The 16,847-nt window shown below is 40.0% G+C and overlaps 1 protein-coding gene across 3 annotated transcripts in view; it reads left to right on the forward strand.

Moving 5' to 3' along the window:
* SH3RF3 (SH3 domain containing ring finger 3) overlaps positions 1 to 16,847 on the forward strand; it is a 615,516-nt gene that overhangs the window by 320,268 nt on the left and 278,401 nt on the right. For 2 of the 3 annotated variants that reach the window (XM_069094040.1, XM_069094042.1), the window contains exon 2: positions 10,020 to 10,295. The exons of the other annotated variant lie outside the window; for it this stretch is intronic. In XM_069094040.1, the coding sequence (XP_068950141.1) occupies positions 10,020 to 10,295 (276 nt within the window). The remainder of the gene's footprint in view (positions 1 to 10,019; positions 10,296 to 16,847) is intronic. 3 annotated transcript variants of the gene reach the window in all.

Raw genomic sequence — 16,847 nt, forward strand, 5'->3', positions numbered from 1 at the left:
AGAAAATGAGAAAGGAACTTCTTGGGTTTGGCCAGGGGCAGCTCCAAACCACTGAGAAAGTTAACTGAAGGAAGGGCCTTGTTCTCAGGCTAAAAAGAAGCCTGGGTCTCTTTGTATCCCCAGTGCTTAGCACAATGCCTGGCATATAGTAAGCTCTTAATTGAGGATTGTCAACTGGATGGTTTGAGGAGAGGCAGTTCAGTACTTTTAAACCTGGACAAGAACATTGGAAGGCTCTTTTATTTGGTCAGCAGCAGAAGGAACTCCTATTCTGAGAAATAGAAGCAATATAAAAACAACTTTAAAAATCTATTAAAAACAACAAAGAAAAAATATGAACATGCATCTCCTATGTAGTAAGGTGCTTGAAAGTTTCTTTCCCAAAGGTTAGAATTTGAGGATGGTTAGTAAAGAAGTCCTTCAAAGGTTTAGCAAAGACTAGCAGTGGAAAATTGAATTTAGGGAGACCTGGATTTGAATCCCACTGTAGAAATCTACTAGTTGTGTTCCCCTAAGTAAATCATTGCCTCAGTTTCCCTATCTGTAAAATTAGGGGTTGCACTCAATGATTTCTAAGGCCAACTTTGAGGTGGTATTTCCAGATTGGAAATTTTTGTGTTCATAAAAACTCCCTGAGAAGAGAGCCATACTCAGATCCAGAAAGTTCTCTCTAGCCAAAGGGGTTTAATCCCCTGAAGTAAGGGGAGACATTTTGTTTCCATGCCTTAAAATTGTGTTTAAAAATACCTTGAAGGAAGTTGCATCAATTAATTCAGTATACTTAAAAAAAAAACCATAAGGCAAAGAAAATGAGAAATAGAATGAAAAATTTGTTTTGAAGTTCAGTTATATATGTTTGTAATTATTTATCTTTATATTTAAAGTACATTTATACAAATAAGAAAACATTATAGGAAGTTATATCAAAATTATAAAGAAAAATTGCATCTGTTGATGCCTAGTTCTTTTAGTGTTAATTCCCTCTATCCCCTTTCCAGATTTCATAAGTAATACTCCCTAGTAATGACAACTTAGATCTCAGTATGCCATTCTAGTAGGGTGTTCAATCCTTTGTTCCATACTGCTCGCAGCCTAGACAGCAGTTCTCTCTGTCTAGCAGACCTGGCATAGTTTGGAATACTGTATGCTATTTGGAATAATGAAAAAGCGTTTGTTATAGGGCTGCTGCCTGGCTTGCTAAAAGCAGGGCGTCTCACCAATCAGAGAGCAGGAAAAGAGCTGCTGTGTATTATCACCCTTCTCTCAAAGGGATAGAACATTAAGCATAGAGTAAGATTTGTGTGATACATCTGAGTAATGAGGCATGAAATTGACATTATAAGTTTTAATTATTATTAATGCCTTGCAGTGGCTGTTGGTGTTTAATTATACAGTGGCCATCCCAGATGTACTTTCCTCCTCTTTTTTCTCTCTTTGTTGATTCCATTCTTGATGTAATGGATGCTTCATGGTGATATGTGAAAACAGAGAGTTCGTTCAACAGGAAACAAATCAGGGTGTAAGTAAAGTTACCTTTGGAATCTTGTTTCATTGGCAGTTTTCTCCTCCAGGTTCACTGTGCCACAGTCAAACTGCCTAGTGTTTGTCCTTCTTTCTCAAAGAGAACCAATAGCATCTGGAGAAGGATGTCTTGACTTGTGAGTGAATTGGATTCGAGCTGTGCGAAGTCATCAGCTTCACTTTCTCCCAGTATCACTTGTATTTTTCTACTTTGTACCTTTGCTCCCGTTGTTGCCTACGCCAATGCTTTTCACACAGAATTGACATTTAAAGGGGACTGAATTAACATTTCAACTATTAGAAGGAGAGAATATTCTGGGGGAGAGCTTGTTTTCACCATGATTGAGCTAGTTTTAGATTCCTCCTATTTGGAAAGAAGTCAGCAGAGATCTGGACCAGTGATGCCTTTTGTACAGAGAACTCATAACTAGGAAACCCTATACCAAAACTGATCTTCAACCGGCCTGTAAATTTATAATCCTAGAGAATCTACTTGCAATCTAGAGACAGGAAAGAGTTTCATTTGTGGCCACATTGTGACTTGGCCAGCCTTTAGGTGGGAATAGAGGTAGAATTATTTCTAGTGTTCAGTTCCAGCAAACTACAGAGGTCTCTTTGCTGAGTATCCAAGGTGCCCTATAAAGTGGAACTCTCAGAGTTTAGAGCATTTTGTAATGTGCAGATGGTTCATCCTCAACTTGCACTCTAACTCAGGGACTCTCAGTGGAGGGACTTGGACCTGGGTCCTTATAATTCCCTAACTGGTTCTCTACTGACTTGTCTGCCTCTGTTTTCTAAGTCTCTAAGCTAAAGCTGCAAAAGCCTTTCTTATTCTATTATTCACCTGTCTTAAGGTCTAGTTCATAGGAGAACAATTAGTTAATAATTGCAAGATACTTTGAAAATGACTTGGTTAAAGCATAAGTGTTATCCTGCCTTTTGAGGCTCCCCAGTCCCAAAGTACACACACCACATGTTTAGGAGAGAAACTCTTTGAGGGTATGTATGTGGGTGTACATTATCATTTATTTGGCATTTTTAACACATTTAACAGTTTCTTCCTTGCTATTCAGCTGGGCCCTTGGGAAAGAATGCTCCCTGATTTAGCTTTAGACTTCTTTTTTTATTTCTTTCCTCCAGATATGTCTTGAAGTCTCTCTGTTGAGTCACTTATTCTTGAGACCTTGCCTGAGATGTTACATCTTCTAGTGCTTCCATTGATGTCTCCTCTCTTTTCCTTTGCCTTATGTCTCTGTAAAGATCCTTTATTTCCCTTTCTTCTCTGTTTCACCCCTTCCCAATCTGGATCCCTTCTCCACCCCTGTCTCTCTCCTCAAGCCTCCAAAAGATGAATATTTGACAAACAAGTAATTGGGGCCAGTGATGGTATTGCTGGATTTAGCTCCCAAAGCGCATGCCAGCAAGGATGACTTGCTTGCCTTTTGAAGGCTTCCAGTTCTAGCCTCAGTCACAAGTTCAGACTGTGGTTTGTGCAGGTGCTTAATGCCCTGCTGGAAATGAGCTGCTGGCTGTGCGTTGATGGTCATGTTGCCCTGGCTTCTGTCTGGTCAGAGAGAGTTATGGCCCCTTCTCCCAGGGACTCTGCCTCCTAAGTCAGCCAGCATTATCTCTAGAACATGGCTCACTTCACCTCTCTGCTTCATTATTATGGCATCCATATAAAGCATTGCCTCCACAGAGAGCATTCTCCACACTGGAATGTTTCCTTCCACATTGGGTTTCTTCTCATAATATCCAAAGCCAGAACTTTCAGGGGACCTGGTATTATATTATCTGAAGATGGATGGTTGGCACATCTGCCTATTGCATAGGTGGATCAGGCTCCAAAACAAGACTATTATCTCAGTTTCCCCTCAAGTCTCTGCCAGAAGTAATAATGGAAATTGGTTTGACTTTTGCTGCAAATGAAGGTGTTGGTGAACATTTCCACTGCTTAGTGTAGAGAACCACAGAGGTCTCTTTTTAGAGCAGCCCAAGTGCCCTACAAAGTAGAAGCCAAAGCTCAGGGCATTTTGTCATGTCCAGATGGTCAAGTTGTTCATTTTCAATGTGTACCATAACCCAGTTACCACCAGCTGTCTCATGCCATGAAATCCACTCATTCCACTTATACTTAGCAAATACTCTCTGTGTAAGGCACTGTGCTAGTTATAGTGTGGGATGTAAAGATGTCTAAGACTGCCCTTGCCCTAGAGGAACCTTCAGTTTAGCAGATGAGATAAATAGGGACATAATGGGGGGTATAGGGTGAAGGGAAAGGAAAATGAATTTAATGAGCACCTACTATGTATCAGGCATTGTGTTAAGCACTTTACAAATATGAGGAAACCGAGTCAAAGAGAGGTTAAATGACTTGTCCAGAATCACACAGCTAATTAAGTATCTGAGGCTGGATTTGAACTTAGGTCTGGCATTCTATCAGCTGGGCCATCCAGTTGCCTCAAACAACACAAGGAGATGTATAAGTCAAGGTTGTGAGAATTCATGAGAGCGGCATCAGGGAAGGCTTTATGGAGGAGAAGCCATTTGGACTTCAAAAAGATAGGAATGAGAGACTGTAAGTGGTATCTACCAGCCACCTTCACCATTAAGCAGTCAGTCAAAAAGCTTTTATTAAGTACCTACTATATACTTTGCTAAGCATTGGAGATACGCCCCCCCCAAAGGCAAAATCAACCCCTGCTTTCAAGTTGCTCACAGTCTAACTGGGGAGATGACATTCAAGCAACTAGATTCAAGCAAGACATAGTTAGGATATGTAGGGAAAACTGAGAGGGAAGGCACCAAGATTAAGGAGAACTGGGAAAGGCTTGAAAAGGTAGGATTTTATCTGAGACTTGAGGGAAACCAGGGAAGATGAAGTGAGTAGGGAGAGAGTTGTAGGCGTGAGAGACCCTTATTGATCATGGGAGTAACAGAATAGGAAAAAATATTCATATTTTGATACTACAGAGTTTGTAGTATCATAGCTACTAAATATATTATATTTACTTATACATATATGTGTGTATACACACATATACGTACACACAGATATGTGTAAATACACACATGCATATATACACACGTGCCCACATATGCCCAGACATGCACGTGCACACATGTGCACGCACATATACATGTGTGAAATACACATGCATATACATAAAGATGTGTATACATATGCACACACAGATATACACATGCACACATATACATACAGACTTGTATGCATATAATGAACACATGCACATACATGTGTGTACATGCACATACATATACACGTATGTACAATGATGTCCATACAGAAATGTTGGAAATGTACAAAGGAATATGAAATGGAAATAGGCAAAAATGAATTTAGAGTCATTTAAACCTGTATTGCTGAGATACTGTGCTACAAAAGAAAGAGTTCAGACCTGGAGTTGTCACAGTACTTGAATTCAAATCCTGCCACTGTCACTTGTTGTCTGTGTGACATTGGGCAAGTCACTTAATATCTCTAGTCCTCATTTTACATTTTTAAAATGTGGAGATTGGAGTAGATGAGTTCTAAGATCCATTTCTCTTCTCAAGCTCTGATTGATTAGTCTCAAATGTTTATAAAACTCTCATGGAATATATGCATATATGTTGCATAGATGCCGTGCCTGCTTTTGAGCATGTGCCCTGGTCATTTGGAAGATAAAGAAAAGTTGCTTATTCATAACAGAATTAATTAGATTTTACCCTCATTCAAGGCAAGTCTTGAAGAGCCATTCTTTGGATTTGTTCTTATAGTCTTATGCCTCTTGAAGTGCCTCAGGTAGTGTTGAATTAATCGATCAATAGGCTTTTGTTAATTGATTCCTGGATATGTGGGGTGTTCAAGGAAAACTAAGAGCTCTGGTGTGAGGGCTTGTTGAGCTGAGCCCTTTCAGTATCCACCTTTGTGTCCTCCTTTCACCCAACTCTCTCTCTTGTGACCCCCAAGAAGCTGTAGCCTATGCAGTGGCCACACTTCAGTAAAACTGTCTCAGCAGACAGACTAAACCAAGTTGAGGGTGATCAACAGGCCTCAAACCCATCCACCACTTAGGAGGATGTCTACCTCTAGCAGATGAAGACTTCCCCTGGGAGAATGGGCAAATGAGAAAAATTTGTTCCAAGGGCTATGAAGTGACTCAATTAGGTGCTGTGAATGCTTAAGAGCTTGGTCAGGCATCAGAGATGCCAAAGTCATCCACTGCTTCCCAGACCATTGTCAGTCATCTTGATTTTTGTCCTGCCACTGAACTTTGATGACTCTGAAAGAGAAAGAGGCTGATTATTTTTGTGCAGTTCTGCCTCATCCAAGTCATGCACAAGTCAAGACATAACCCATGATATCATTGGTCCTCTTCAGAAATGAAGGAGGGACAGCAACTGTGTATTTGGCACTGTATTGAGCCCTATAGACATAGACAAAACTGAAAGTCTGCCTTCAAGGAGCTTACATTCTGAAAGGAAGAAGGGGAGTGAGACAACGTACATATAATATGAGTGTATAAGTAATATATGCAATTCAATGAATTCAAGATAGAAAAGTATCTTAATCACCCTGTGATCTGTAGTCAAATCACCTTTGCCATATGATGTTAACTTTCTCTTCTTAGATGACATGTGATTTTATGGAAGTAAGATGTCTGGCTTCTGCTAGCTATATAGATTTTTTCTTCTGCACAGCTCCAGCTTATTAATAAGATAGGTTGAATGGCTCTTATTGGTGGCGGTGGAATCTCTTTGATGCTCTGAAGCTAATAACTCCATATCCTTTCCAGACATGTATTAGTTATCTGAATGGATAAAATATCCCTTACTCTAGCTCTTGAAAACTTTGGTTTATTTAAAAAAAAAGTGCAGTACTTACAGTACAAAGCTTTCCAGGGTGAGGATTATTGGAAACAAACTGTTTCTTATTGTATTTTTTCCCTTTGCATCCTGTAATGAAAAATCCTCTGGTGTTACTGTTTAATTGCTTAGTGGTGGCTATTTGTCAATTTACCAGCAGGTTCCGTCTTAACTGCTGTCGTTTGACTCTACTGCAACATAAATGTCGAGTAATTGAATTGCCAACATATCATTAAGCCCTCTACAAAGAGTTTTTCAGTGTGTAAGTGCTTCAGGCTTTTGTGTCAGTATTGATTGATTCAGATACTAAAGAAATCTTTGGCAAAAGCAGACCTACTGAGAAAATGTGACTTCAGCTGGGACAAATTGTTGGGCACTGGCCCCGCAGCAGCAAGTTGGTCTGCTTTTGTTTAGTTTTCCTTAGAGAAATAGACTTGACCTTTGAAAAGTGTTTAGGTGAGTGGGTGTTAATTTTAGGAGTAGAAAGAGAAAGGAACATGACTTAATCTGCTTCTGGAAAAAAAAAATTCCTTAGAGCAACTCTGATTAGGAAATGAATATGGGATTTAGGAATAGGAACAAGAGAGACTTGTACCTTGGAGGCTGGGCAATACAATGGAGAGAATTGTGTGTTTGGAGTTAGAGGACCTGCATCCAGATTTCACTTCTTTTAGCCACTAGCTTTGTCACCCTGAATTTCATTTCTTCCACTATAAAATGAAGAGGTAGGAATTGGATGGCCTCAAGGCATCTTCCAACTTTAGATATGATCCTAAAAGAGTCCTTTCTGTGAGGGCAGCTAGGTAGTACAGTAGAAAGAGTGTTGGTGGACCTGGAGTGAGAAAGACCCGAGTTCAAAACTGGCCTCATATACTTAACAGCTGTGTGACCCTGGGCAAGTCACTTAACCTTGTTTGCCTCAGTTTCCTCATCTGTAAAATGAGCTGGAGAAGGAAATGGCAAATGGGGCATAGAGTCAGAAATGACTGAAATAACTGAACAACAACAACAAAGTTGAGGTGAAAGATTGAAGGGCAAAGGTCAGGGATCATCTAACCTGTTGGGCATACAAGTAAGACTCAGCAGTAACTACGGCAGCTTGAAACCACTGTCCTGAGCCAGATGCAAAAAGTGCTTTATTATCAAGAAAAGATCATGACTTCTTGACTTTGCTGGTTAGATGCTGGTGAGAAGGGAGAAAAGGTCTGTTTGAACCATTTAGTTTCACCTGGTTCCACGACTATAGACTACCTTTTACATCCTAATGAGCAGTTACATTACAAAGGGTCAAGGAGGAAAGGAAATGGGAGAAAGTGGGTGAATCGGTACAAAACCTTTACCTCGATGGGTCCAGTACTGAAGAATATATCTAACTGGTGGCCTGTAGTATCTTGACAGATGAACAGTGGTGGATTTTTTTTCCATTTAGGGGTTAGCTCCCTGTTTCATTCCTCATTGTTAAAATAATGGGAGGTGGGATGAAGAATAAATGATCTGAGCACTGAGCTAGGATCTGAGATTTAGACTTGGTGCAGATTTTAGAGATAAGCTGGTTCAGTCTTCTCCTTTCACATTAAGTTATTCCTCCTTTCTTAGGTAAATAGTTTTCACTTTCGAAGTTCCCTATGACTATTAAAGGTATCACCATCCTTCCTCGATTTTTCCACATCCTCGTTGTCATCATGGACTTCTCACTTTTCCCCAGTGCTCCCATCAGGCTCCCATCACCTGTCACTTGGACTATTGCAATAACCTTCCAATTGGTCTTCCAACCTCAAGTCTCTCCCCCATGCAATCTATCTTCCACCTATTGGCCAAAGTGGTTTTCCTGAAGTACAGATATGACCATGTCACCATCCCCTCCCTACTCAATAAACTCTAGCCTAGTGGCTCACTATTAATTCTAGGATCCAATTATTTCATCACTATCTAATCTTTTTTAACTTTATTGGTTTTTAATAATGCATATAATTATTAATACAGTATTATATATATATTTACAGATTATTAAATTTTCATAAATCAGGGCTGTATGCTGAAAATTTCTTACTAACAGGGATGTAATATTAGTATTAGGTGACCTCTAAGGTCCCCTCTAGGGAGGCAGCTGGGTGACACAGTGGATAGAGTGTTGGGTCTGGAATCATGAAGACTTGAGTTCAAATCTAGCCTCTCTTGCTTATTCTCTGTATGCTTCAGTTTTCACAACTGTGAACTGGGGAAAATAATGACACTGGCATTACAGGATTATTTTGAGGATGAAATAAGATAATATTTGTAAAGACTTTACAGAGTGACTGGTATATAGTAGATCAAGAAATATTAAGCACCTACTATGTGCCTGGCTCTGTGCTAAACTTTGGGGATACAAAAAAGGCAAACGATAGCCCCTGCCCTCAAGGAGTTTGCAGTCTAGCGGGGGACACAACAAAGTATATGAAGGATAAATAGGAAATAATTAGCAGTGGCATTAGAATTAAGGGGAGCTGGGAAAGGCTTCCAGGAGAAGATTTTAGTTGGGACTCAAAGGAAACCACAGAAGCCAGTGGGTGGAGATAAGTAAGGAGAGCCTTCCCAGCATGGGGACAGCCAGAGATAGCTCCCAGAGCAGAAAGATGGAGTGTCCTGTTTATGGAACAGCAAGGAGGCCAATGTCACTGGATTGAAGAGTACATGATGGAAACATGTAAGGAGCCTGGAAAGGTACAATGGCTCTAGGTCATGAAGTATTTTAAATGCCAGACAGATCATTTTGGATGACAGGGATCCATTGGAGTTTATTAAGTAGGTATGTGGCATGTTTTCTGAACTTTAGAAAAATCTCTTTAGTGGCTAATAGAGAATGGACCAGAGTAGGAAGAGGCTTGTGCTAGGCAGACCCACCAGTAGGCTATTGCAATAATCTGGTCAGGTGATGAAATTCTTCACCAGAGTGGTGGCAAGGTTAGTAGAGAGAAGGGGGGGGGCATTTTGGAGAGATGTTATAGAGAAGAAATGTACAGGCCTTGGCAACAGAATAGAAAAGGGCAGGGAGAGAAAGTTAGAAGTTGAAAAATGACTCTTAGATTATGAGCCTAAGGTACTGGGAAGATGGTGGGGCCATCTACAGTAAAGGGAAGGGAGGACGGAGGAGGGTTTAGGGTGAAAGATAATGAGCTCTGTTTTGGACAGGTTGAGTTTAGTATGTCTACTGGACATCCAGTTGAGAAGTCTGAAAGGTAGTTGGAGATTCAAGATTGGAGGTCAGCAGAGAGTTTGGGGCAGGATAAGTAGATTGTTAATTAAATCCAGAGAAGCTGATGAGGTCGCCAATAAATGCTTTTTCCTACCCTCCCCTTCTAGTTCTAAATCTGTTTCCTCTAATCATGTAGTCCAACCCTCTCATTTTAAAGATAAGGAAACTGAGGCACCAGGACACAAGGTTACAGAGATAATAAGCAGCAGAGGAAGAATTTAAAGCATAGTCCTTGGACTCTAACTCTTGCGCTGTACTGGCCGCGCCATGCTGTTTCTTAACACCTTTAGAATATTATGTCCCACCATAGCCAACCTCTTCACATTCTGTGCTATGATGACGAGTCACCATGAGGGGTCCTAATAATTCACTCTTTGCTTTCTTTTGGTTTTAGAATATTTCCCAACTTCCTTGTGGCAAAGCCCTCTATAGCTATGAGGGGAAAGAACCTGGTGATCTCAAGTTTAACAAGGGAGACATCATCATCCTTCGTCGAAAGGTGGATGAGAACTGGTACCATGGGGAGCTGAATGGAAACCATGGCTTCTTCCCCGCCAGCTATATTCAGTGCATCAAGCCCTTACCACAAGCCCCACCCCAGGGCAAAGCCCTTTATGACTTTGAGATAAAGGATAAAGATCAGGACAAGGACTGTTTAACTTTCACCAAGGTAAAGTGAAACATCGCATGTCTTAAATCGTTCTCATTTGAGGTTTTTGTGAACCTACCCAATTTGTCCTTACTCTCCTCTCCATTCAAGGTTCCCTCCATAACTCCATCCTTTGTTAGACTAAGACCAGGGAGCAAGCTTCATTGCTCAAAGTGGATGCACAGGAAAAAGTCGATATATTCTATTAAAGTATCCATGGGGCAATTTGGTGGTGTAGTGAATAGAGCACTGGTCTGGAGTTAGGAAGATCTGAATTCAGTAGTGAACTCAGACACTTATTAGTTGTGTGACCCTGGGCAAAGTCACTTGACTCCTGTTTGTCTCAGTTCCTCATCTGCAAAATGGGAACATACTGGAAAATGAAATGGCAGAGCATTCCAGTATTTTTTGCCAAGAATATCCCATGGACTTTGTCCATGGGTTCATGTTGGATGCAACAGAACAACACCAACAATGAAAAAGTATCATTTAGTCTTCCAAAACAGTGAATTTGTTAAAGGCAGACTTCCTGTCCTGAAAAAGCCCATTTGGCTCTCAGGGGAGGGAGTTTTTTGTTTGTTTGTTTGTTTTTTTAAATATATTCTGACAGCCTAAAATCAGTCTTTCCCTGGTTACCATTAACCCAAAGACAAGAGGCAAAATGCAAAAACATTTACTGGGAGCCATTCAAACTGCCTGGGAAACCATTCTTGGCCTGAGGAATGACCAGCATTTAAAAGAAGAAATGGGGATAGGAATAGGCATATGGACTGGGCCTACGATTTCACCAGATTAGGGAATACTCTTAGGTGGGAATTCCCTCAGTCAGTGCTGATCGTTACCTTCTCTGCAACTTACTGTTTTTTAGACTTTCTTAGATCACTGAGAATTTAATTGACTTGCCCATGTCTTCCAGGATTCAGGGCTAGCTCTCTTTACATTTTGCCATATTACAAAAAGAAACTGATTTCCCCCCCATCAGTTTATAGGACCATCGATTTAGGGCAAGGAAAGATCTTAAAGGTCAAACAGTCCAACCTCTCCATTTTACAGATGAGAAAGCCGAGTCCCACAGAAGTGAGGTGCCTTGCCCAAGAATCCAGGCCCTCTGATTCCAAACTGTTCTTTTTCTAGAACACCACTGATTTTTTGTGAGCCCCATCTTTTGACGAGCTAGAGAAAATGGCTAACAATACAATTGGAATTCCTAATTAATGGTAGTAAGTGGTTTTGGTTTTTGTTTTACGATTTTATACTCTTTTTTCCTTTTGGTTCTCATTTTCTTCATTTTTCTCAAGGTCTTATGGCCTGTGATCTAGCTCTTGGTCTGAGATCCCATGTTCATACACCTACTCTGCTGTTACCTCATGTGTTGTGAATTGTCCACTTATTGTCTCTCATATATAATCTATGAGAACTTTTAATGCAGCTATGCTCTTAAACTAATCAAAGGAAATGCTTCCTACTCTTTCCTGATGTGTTTTATACTTCAGGTACTGGCAGGCAATTGTTAGACCTTTTTCTCTTAGCTAAACTGATCTGTTTTTCTGTTACAGACCTTGTCTCAGCTATAAAGGCAGCTCCTTTAGACCATCCATGAAATTTCAGAGGTGCTATTTTATCCTATCCTTGAACAAGAGTCCCAGTTTAGGGCAGTTTTCATTCATAGTTACTCTTAGATCAAAGTAAGAATATTAGATGACTTCAAACATTGAGAGCATATGAGACTATTTTAAGGCAGAAGGAAATGGTCTTATCACTATCATACCTCCCTTTTTCTCCTTCCATTAGTCTATCTTTAAAATATCCTTTAATGTTTACATTGTTCTCAATCCTGTCTCCCATTTGCTTCTTTCCTAGTCCCCAAGAGCTCAAGACTCAGATAGCTGTTTTTGTTCCCCTGGTTCTGTCAAAGCTAACCCATCTTCTCCTGACTGCTATTTATGTCTTGTTCTATTGTTCAGTGTGACAGTGAATAATCTATTTTCCACAGGGGATTCAACTCTGTATTTTCTTATTTCTTTCTTCAAGGTGTTCTGATGCTAATTTCAACTGTCACCTGCTTGATGAAGCTTCCTAGGAAGCTAGGATCTGGGCCCCTCTGCTGCTGCTTTGTCCAATGGCCAGAGGGGCAGACTGCCAGAGATGTGATTTGTTGGGCAGACAGAGCACCAGTCTTGTTCGTTTTTTTTTTTTTTTTGCCAAATGAAGTTTGACCTTTCTCTCTGGAGGAAAACCTCCTGGAGACTAGAGGCCTCTGTCCTATGATTTGTGACAAAACTCAGTGTCTCTACACCCCCTTCACACCTCCTGTTGACTCCATGCCCGGATGTGAAATCACACAAGCCTTTTGTCCAATGCTTCTTGAAATTCCTCTAACTTTAAAGAGATCCAGAAAAGTATACAAGGTCATCTTTGCTGAGCCATTTGGCTTGGCCAATGTTTCTCCCCTCTTTGAGGTTGGAGTGATCTCAACAAACCACATCCATGGATCCTAGGATATAAGGCTTGAAAATATGTTACTGATGAAGTCCAGGACTCCAACCCCTTCATCTCATAGATGAGGAAGCTGAGACCCCAAAAAATTACCTACTCAAGGTCACATAACAAATCAGTAATAAGGATGAATTGTAAAACCCACTTTTTCTGACTCCATATTCTTCCTCATTTAACAATACCATCAGGCACCTCAGTAAAGTGATTGTTCCCTTTACAGCCTTTGGATCCTCTTAAGGCAAAAGGCATAAGCAGCTTCCTACCATCCTGGAAAATGTTACCTAATCATTTAGTACCATGTGAATTTGCTTGACCCATTTTGTGAAAGTAATACCACCTAGCTCTTTTGGCCTTTTAAAGAAAATATTTCCAGGGTGTTGGGGGGAAAGAGCCTTTTGACATTTCTAAGCTTCTTTTAGGTCATTAATGACCACTAGAGGACAACTTCACTGTTTAAGCTTTGATTATCCAGCCATCGTCATAATTTCTTGCTCTTAACCTCTCGTCTTCCCAAACAAATCAAACTACAAGCCTAGAGGTTTCCTAGGAACTGAACTTGCCCTAGTTAGATTCTTCTCCCACCCCCACTTCCCACCAACTCATTCAGTCTCTTGATGAACATAAGGCTTTAGTTAACTTAGTGTAGTATTCCTGCAGTACAAGTCATCTATTCATTCAACAAACATTACATGAATACTGTGTGCAGAGCACTGTGTCATGTACTAGAGAAAATGAAATGTTTAAATGAAACATTTTGCTTGCCTTCAGGGAGTCCACAGTCTAGTTAGAAGATGATCCAGAAACACAGCATCATACGAGGTGTCCCAAAAGTCAGTGTAGTTTTTTTAAATTTTTTTTTAGTTTACATCATTTACCCAATATTTTGAGTTACAAATTTTCTCCCCATTTTCCCCCTACCCACCACCCCAAAACAGTGACCCCTCTGAATATCCCCTCCCCCAATCTTCTCTCTCCTATGTCTTCCCCCATCCCCCCTCCGACTTTCCAGTAGGGTATGGTAGATCTCTATGCCCCAGTGCCTGTATATCTTATTTCCCAGTTACATGTAAAATAATAATAAATTTTTAAGCATTTAATTTTAAACCTTTGAATTCCAGATTCCTTCCCTACCTCCCTTGTCACCCATCCTTACTGGGAAGATAAGCAATTCAACATAGGCTGTATATGTGTAGCCATGCAAAACATTTCCATAGTGGATATATTGTGATAGACTGACTATAATTCCCTCCATCCCATCCCACCCCCAACTTGTTCTATTTTCTACTTTGCTCCTGTCCCTTTTCAAAAGTGGGTGCTTCCAACTTCCCTCCCCCAGCCTTCCATCTCCCTTCCATCATCCCCCCTCTAATTCCCTTCCCCCCTACTCTCCTGTAGGGTGAGATATCCTATTTAGTGTGTATGTGATTCCCTCCCTAAGCCAAATTCATTGAGAATTGGGTTGACTCATTCCCTTTTGCCTTCCTGATCTTGCCCTCCATTATAACAGTTTTCCCTTGCCTCTTTTATATGAGATACTTTACCTTATTCTCTCTCCCCCTTTCCTCTCATTATATTCCTCTCTCGCCTCTTAATTTTACCTTTTAAGTATCATCCCTTCCTATTCAACTGGTCCTGTACCCTCTGTCTATGTATACCTGTACACATATGTACACATTATCACATATGCATTCATATACCCATATACCCTCCTATATAGACATATATATGTATGTATACATATATATACATTTCTTTTCCCTTCAACTATTCTCATACTGAGAAAAGTTCCATAAGTTACAATTATTGTTTTTCTGTGTATGAATATAAGTGATTCAACTTTGATAAGTTCCTTCTGATTTCTTTTCCCTTTTTACCTTCTCATGCTTCTCTTGCTTCTTGTAATTGAATGTCAAACTTTCTATTCAACTCTGCTTTTTTAATCAAGAATGCTTGAAAGTCCTCTATTCCATTGAATGACCGTATTTTCTCCTGAAAGGTCAGTGTAGTTTTAAGTTATTAAAGCTTAAATTGATCAAGCTTTATCGAGTACTTTTAGTACTTCCTGTGTATCATGTTGCATAAGTGCATTAGAGAGTTAGAAAATAGAGAAGGGGAGTATTCTTACTAACCAGGCTCATTCTATAATATTACCCCTGCTCACACTAATCAAGCAAACATAATAATAATAACAATAATAGCTAAGTCTTTGTGACTCCAAGTCCGATACTATATGCTGCACTGCCATGCTTCTTTCTTCCTATTTATGCTTGATGATTCTGATTTGTATCTTGGGGCCAACTTTTGTGGGGATAGTTTGGTATTATCCCAGCTGAATTGGTGGTTTCTTGCTGCTTTGGAGCCAATAGGCAGGTGTTTAGTTCATGGAGGCAAAAGCTCAAGTAAGGAAGTTTTTAATTAAAATTGTTGATAGGATTACTGCTGAATTTAGGAAACAAATGAACAGAGAGAGTCTTAGAGTAATACAAAAACCTTCAAGTGACTTTTCGATAATCCTCACTCCTATCCAAACCACGATTTATTCCCTTTTCAATGTTCATTTCTATCATCTGGCCCCATCACAGAATCTCCGAATGAGAAGGGATCTCAGTGGCCATCGGGTTTACTATGTATCTGAGAAAGAGTGCCCTTCAGAGCATCCCCAACAAATGGTGATCTGCTTGCTTGAAGACTTTTACTAAGGAAAAATTCACTAATTCCAAGGCCTTCTACTCCTCTGTTGGAAAACTCTAATTGTTAAGAAGTTGAGGGAGTTTTCAACTCAGATATCCAACCTAATTTGCCTTTTTACAGATTAGTGGAACTCAAAACTATTTGAACGACTAGACCAGAATAGTAGTAATTAACAGCTTAATGTGAATTTGGGAGGTCTCCAGTGGTATACCTTAGATATTTCTACCCACTGACTTCTGGGGCTAAGCGAATAAAGTCTGATATCACTTTCATAATTCTTTAAATTATCATAGACAGCATACTGTATCCACTGCTACCCGTTCTTTCAGTAGACTAAGGTGGTAGTAGTCTTTCATTCTCCAAGAAGACTAGAAATATCACAAGGGGAATGTCTTGATTTGCATTAGATTTGGATTTAAGTGAGACAGAGCTGTGCAAAGTTATCAGCCTTACTCTCTCTTCCATAGTCACATGCTAAGGTGGTGCAGTGGATAGAGCACCAGGCCTGGAGTCAGGAAGACTCATCTTCCTGAGTTCAAATCTAGCCTCAGACACTTGCTGGCTGTCTGAACCTAGGCACGTCACTCAACCCTGTTTGTTTCAGTTTCCTCATCTGTAAAATGAACTGGAGAAGGAAATTGTAAACTACTTCAGTGTTTTTGCCAAGAAAACTCAAATGGGGTCCTGAAGAGTCAGACATGACTGAAACAATTGAACAACAATCATCCCTTATTCCTTCATCCCATACTCATATGGACCGATATCAGTGTTCTTCACTGTCATGATTGCATTCCTCTTGAGAGTCTTCAGTTCATCATTCTCTTTCTCAAAATTTTTCCTGTAGACGAGTGTAACTATCAGGAATGCTTTTCTAACTTCTAGCCTAAATTTGTCTTTCTAAATTAAAAAAATTATTTAAATTTTAATTTATGGAATAAAACAAGTATTGTCATAACATAGTATAATTAAAAACTGAAACTTTCCCAAATGACTCCTTATTCTACCATCTAAGACTAGGTATTACAGGTCTGATCCATCTTCTATGTGGCAGCCTTTCAAATTCTTGAAAAGCAGCCATCAGGTTTTATTTAAGTCTGCATATCCCTGGTCTCTTCATTTGGTCTTCATGTGGCATGGTCTGTACTCCCCTCACTAACTTAGTCACACTCCAGTTTGTCAATGTCCTTCCTGAGATGTGCTACCCAGAGCTGAACATGATCCTACTCAGATGTTGTCTGAGCAGGGCAGAGTCTGGGTTAATTGGAAGCTATTTTATATACCCTATAGGGAATTGCTATTTTTAAAAGAATTTGAATAAGCAAATAAGATACACCAAGCTTGCTTGAACTTCAGCTCTAACATCCTGGCATTCCTCAGGGGCCACTG

The sequence above is a fragment of the Petaurus breviceps genome, unplaced genomic scaffold (genome assembly GCF_028583685.1).
Source record: "Petaurus breviceps papuanus isolate PSGF00001 unplaced genomic scaffold, PetGlider_PUasm1.0 214, whole genome shotgun sequence".
Taxonomy (NCBI): domain Eukaryota; kingdom Metazoa; phylum Chordata; class Mammalia; order Diprotodontia; family Petauridae; genus Petaurus; species Petaurus breviceps.